General features: G+C 66.1%; 1 protein-coding gene across 9 annotated transcripts in view; it reads right to left on the bottom strand.

Annotated features, from left to right (window-relative positions):
* Window positions 1-149: 149 nt before the first annotated feature.
* SLC17A9 (solute carrier family 17 member 9) overlaps window positions 150-5,065 on the bottom strand; it is a 19,166-nt gene continuing 14,250 nt past the window's right edge. The window contains exons 6-13 of one of the 9 annotated variants that reach the window (XM_006921965.3): window positions 4,758-4,854; window positions 4,485-4,581; window positions 3,821-3,908; window positions 3,069-3,103; window positions 2,451-2,566; window positions 1,790-1,845; window positions 1,592-1,621; window positions 150-1,064 (exon numbers count right to left, since the gene is read on the bottom strand). In XM_006921965.3, coding sequence (XP_006922027.1) covers window positions 901-1,064; window positions 1,592-1,621; window positions 1,790-1,845; window positions 2,451-2,566; window positions 3,069-3,103; window positions 3,821-3,908; window positions 4,485-4,581; window positions 4,758-4,854 — 683 coding nt within the window. In that variant the 3' untranslated portion in view covers window positions 150-900. Of the gene's footprint in view, window positions 1,065-1,591; window positions 1,846-2,378; window positions 2,567-3,068; window positions 3,104-3,820; window positions 3,909-4,484; window positions 4,582-4,757; window positions 4,855-5,065 lie in introns of all 9 variants that reach the window. The other 8 variants (XM_025039815.1, XM_015597211.2, XM_015597207.2 and 5 more) reach the window with 8 other exon arrangements.

Genomic DNA, 5,065 nt, shown 5'->3' with positions numbered 1-5,065 from the left:
CCCACCGCGCTCATCTGCGGACCGGCGAGCGGCCGCCCAGAGCCGGACAGCCAGCGGCCCCATTTCAGGCCTCTGATCTGTCCCCGCGTCTCTCCTTGGAGTTTCCCTTTGGCTTGTTTGTCCCTCTGCTGGGTCCCTCGTGAAAGAAGTCAGTCTCTCTAACGAGTATTTATTCTTGAAAACGGGTGTTAACAAAGTGAGTCTTCTTTCCCACAGTTTAACAGTCTTCAATTAAATAAGGCTTTGGTGTGATTTTCCACAATTTTGTAGTTTCTTTTCCCTAAATATACAACTTGCAAAGTCTGTTATGAATCCACGACACGGCTGGCTCCTCAATCATGAACAGGGGAAGGTGGGTTCACCTGGCTCTAGGCCGCGTCTCGGGCAGGAGGGGGTGACCTGTTCCTCACAGCCAGTCACCACACGCCAAGGAAATAGAACACGTCGCTCGTGCCCAGGGGTCCACAGGAGGGGGTGCCAGAGGTAGGGGGTCCGCAAAGATGACCAAAGGGCTGGAGCCCACTGCCCACCCACCCAACGGCCTTCACCTAGAGCCGCGGTCCTTGCCCGGGGCAGTTCCCTGGGGACACTTGGTGATGTCAGGTGACAGTGTTGGTGGCCATGGCTGGGGCGAAGCAGTCAGCTCCTCAGGGAGGGGCAGCCCCACAGGTGGCTGACGGCAGGGACATGGCTGACTCTACGTGGAGCAGGCTGTGTCCGTGATGAAGCTGCTGCCCCAGAAACACGAATCCCACCGACCCCGGGAGCGGGGAAGGCGCCTGCCGTCCGGCCCCGCTGCGCCCTCTCCTCTGTCCGTCCGGGGCAGGAGCAAGAGGCTCGGGCATCGAGCGCTTCGCCTGAGGCTGATGGTGCCAGTCCTGCGAGGCGGGGCCGGGGCAGCTAGAGGTCTTCACGGCTCGGGCTCAGGTCCACCCGCTGGGCCTTTCCGAACAGCAAGAAGGTGCACAGCCCCAGGCTGCTGATGGCGGCCACCAGATTGAACATAGATGTCCAGGAGCCCGTGCTCTCGATCAGGTAACCGCTCAGGCCCACGCCCACGACACCTGCACCGGGAGAGGGGACAGGCAGGCTGAGTGACAGGCAGGCCCGGCCCTGAGCACCTTGGGTGGGGCATAGAGAGGGATGGCGTTCGGGCGTCTGATGGCCAGCATCGGCCTGGGGGTCTCAGCGGGGCAGGGACCTCACGGCCGTCTGGGAAATCACCTGCCTGACCTGTCCCTCTGTGTCTGCCACAGGGGATGGGGCAGCCGGAGGGGCTGGGCTGCAAACAAGCCCTGTCACTTAGGCACTGAGATGTGACTTGAATCTGGGGGGTACGGGGGAGTCACGCTCCATCAGGTGAACGAGCACGAGAGAAGGCGGCTCTGTTCTCCCCCTGGGCCAGCTCCAGGGTTTGAGCTGTCCCCCCGCCACCTGTCTGACACTGTCGGACCCCCCTAAAGAGCGCCACCCCCGTGCTGCAGGGCTGGAGTAGCCGGAGGGGAGAGAGAACAGAGTGGGCCGTCTGGGAGACATCCCCCGCACCGATGGACTTGAACCCTCCGGCAGGGGACCCCAGCCCGCCTCTCACCTGCCAAAGCCCCAGCCGTGTTGGCCACACCTGTGAACAGGGCACAGAGAAGGAGGACTGGTCAGAGGAGCCCCATGGCGGGCCCCCCCTCCCCACAGCAGCCCGCCGAGGGGCCCAGGGCACGGGCGAGGCTGGGCGGGCAAGGCTGGGGCTGGGCAGCCGCTTCCTGTCCACGCCGGCACCGGTCTCAGTCCTCACCAAAGAGAACACCCGCGCAGGACGGGGCCAGGTCCTGGATGTTAACGGAAACGCCGCTGCGGGAAAGAGCGAGGGGCGTGAGCAGGTGACCACAGGGCGGCCGCCAGCCCGGAGAGCCACGGCAGTCCTCCGGGCGCCCAGAGCCGAGGGGCCGTCGAGGGGGTCAGGGCCGCCCGCCCCGCCGGGCCACCCGAGCCCCGTCTCGGTGGTGGGGACAGCACAGGGACCGCCCCCCCACAGGGTGAGGCAGACAGGGCGGGACAAGCTTGCTCTACTAATCTGAAAGGCGATGTGAAACGGCCAGTTCCAGAAGCAACGCCCAGGGACGTTTCTCTGAGTGAGCAGCTGGGGAGGACTGGGGAACCGGGGAAGGAGGGGACAGGCTCGCTCCTCACCTTCGGGACAGAGGCGCTGCCTGGAGACGGGCCCAGCTCGCCCCCCACCCCCCTGCATGGTGCTCGTTTCCCCACATGGCCCCGTCCGTGCCAGCTGCTACCCGGATAACCCTTCACCTCTGTGGCTCACTCGTGGGGACCAGCCCCGCGTCTGCCCTCCACATGCCCCGAGCCACACGGCTCCTTCTGAGCACCTGGGGTGTGTGGTGCCAGGGGTGTCCGAGGGCAGACGGGGTAGCTCAGGTGCAGGAGTGCCTGGCCCTCACCTGTGGTTGAAGGTCTGGAGGCCGATGGAGGCTGATGCAAAGAACACAGACTTACAAAAGCTTGAAGTGTGACCCAAACACAGGGCAAAAACGCTGGACAAGCCCAGGCCCATCACCTGTGGGAGAGGTGGGCGGTCATAGGACCGGGGCCATGCTAGCCAAGAGGGGCCCCTTCCCAGGGCTCCTGGGGTTCACTGAGCAAGGGTCAGCGGGGAAGACCCTTCCCAGCCGAGGCCTGCCCAGGGGACATGTGGGACAGGCTCCTCGATGAGCCAGCCCCACTGCGTAGGCAGGTGGAGACGCCCCTCAGGTGTGAGCAGACCCAGGCCCGGAAATGGGCACCGGGGCTCGGAGGGGCTCCGAGGGGCTCTGAGGGGCTCACACAGCTCAGAGGAGCTCAGAGGGGTTTGGAAGGGTTCAGGGGGGATCGGGGGGCTCGGAGGGGCCGGGAGGGGCACACATGGCTTGGAGAGGGCCTCGGGGTGGCCAGGCCAGCCTCGGCACTACCCAGGTTACCCTCCGACCTCCGTGCCACACAGGCTGCATTCTGGGCCCGGTGATTTGGGGACACAGGAACAAACAGGAGGTCCAGAGAGAGCCACCCCACAGCCCCCCTACCTGCATGAACTTCCGCACAGTGATGGTTCTGTAACCTGGGTGGAGGGGAGACCAGGACACGTCCCCACCGGCCCGTTCATGCTAACCCCACCCCCGGTGCCCGGAGTGTCCTCCCCGTGCTGGACAGTGCAGAGAGGGACCTGGGCCTGGGCTCGAGCCGCCGTATCCCGTGTCGTGGAGAGGCGTGTTCCCGCGTGTGTGTGAGCGTGTGAGTGCGTCCACGCTGCAGGGCGTGTGCACTTACAGGGCCCCGAGGCAAGGCCAGGCAGGCGCACGGAAGGCAGGCCACGTGGACGGACATGTCTGCTTTTCCATGAATGTGGCCACTGCAGCCACATAAGGATGAGTGGATGTGTGTGGGGCAGGGAGTGGTGTCTGTGAGGTCATCGTCCTTGGGGCATGTGCACTTGGGTCCTCGGCCCTCACCTGGCTGTGGCCTCTGACCCCACCAGTTGCCCTTTCCACCTCTGAAGGGGGTTGGGGGTTGTGCCCGAGCCTCGGGGGTTAGTGCCACAGTCACGGTGGGCCTCGAATCCCTCGCTGCACCCCAGCCCCGCCCTCACTGGGGAAATCGAGGCTAGGAAGTCTCCGGGCTGGCTCTGAGGGGCCGGGGGTCCCACTCACAGCTTGGTCCTCGGGGGCCATGGCCTCTTCCCATCGCTGTAGCTGCACCCCCAGGACAGGTGCCTCCCTGCCCCCCAGGGTGAGGCGAAGCCCGCAAGGCCCCGGCCCATCCCCATGCCCAGGCTCACCCTGGCTGATGAGATGGTCAGAGAGAAACCCACTGAACAGACTGGCCGGGATGGCCACCAGCCAGGGCACCACGTTGAACACCCAGCCCTGCGGGGAAGGGCAGGGGAGGGGCCTCAGAGCTGGCCAGGGCAGCTCGGCCACATGGCCACTCACACCCACCGCCCGTCAAGGCTCTCTTTGCTCACAGGCCGGGCCTCCTTGGTCCTGACCCATCCCCACCGGGCTCCACCGGGCTCCACCGGGCCCCCAGCACTGACTCCCCTGAGGCTAAGTCTCCCTCATGGCTCCCCAGCCACAGTCGGCAGAGGCAGGGGTGCACCCCGGCCCGGCAATGCACAGCTCAGGGGGCCCCGGGTGGAGCAAGCCAAGTTGACCATCAAGTGACACGCTTGTCCGCATCAGGCCCCTGCCAGCCCCTCCTCAGGACTGACCGTCTGCAAGTGGCCAGTCCTGGTGCCATCACGGGGGTGTGGGGCTGTGCCTTCCCGCCCCTCACAGATGCAGCTGGCCTTGGGCATGGGGGGTTCTGGGCGTCGGGGGGACCTGGGCATGGGGGGCCCTGGGCGTGGGGGAGCCTCTCCAGGCCCTGGGCCAGGCCGTTAGGGCCTCCAGGTAGGGGGTGCGGCCAGGGGCCCCCCAGCAGGCTGGCTCAGCCCCACCCACCTTGGAACTGGGGAACGTCTCCTTAAAGAAGGTGGGCAGCCAGGACAGCAGGATGAAGAAGGAGCAGGCCGCCGAGAACTGGGAGAAGATGGCTGCCCTGTGGGCATGGGCACGGCTCAGGCCACCACCCCAGCCCCGTCCCCAACCCCCAGGGCAGCTAGAGGCCCCGTGAGACCCAGGCACGCCGGCTCCGTGGTCGGTTGGTGTGGGGACACGCAGGGTGCCCTGCCACCGCCCCTGCCCCATACGGTGACCCCAAGGCAGCCGGCTCACCAGACAGAAGGCTTCCGGAAGAGCTGTCTCCAGGGGACCCTGGTGTCCCTGGCCACCGGCAGGCCTTGCACTAAAACACCCACGGCCAGGATGAGATCTGGAGAGAGCAAGCGTCCCTCGTGAAAGCTGCTCTGAGTCAGGGGACGGGGGGCCGTCCGCCGTGCCTGGTGCTGCGGGTACCCGTTTACGTGGAGTCTGACCAAACCTGCTTTCTCCTTCCTCACCCCGAACCCCGAGTCCCCCCAGCCCGCCGTCTGCCCTCCGAAGACGCAGCTGCTCCCGCTCCTGGCCCCGCCTGCCGTGGCTTT

This window comes from Pteropus alecto, unplaced genomic scaffold, assembly GCF_000325575.1.
Source record: "Pteropus alecto unplaced genomic scaffold, ASM32557v1 scaffold45, whole genome shotgun sequence".
In the NCBI taxonomy this organism is placed as follows: Eukaryota; Metazoa; Chordata; class Mammalia; order Chiroptera; family Pteropodidae; genus Pteropus; species Pteropus alecto.
Note: the sequence above shows the minus strand (reverse complement) of the source record. Positions and strands in the feature narration are given on the sequence as shown.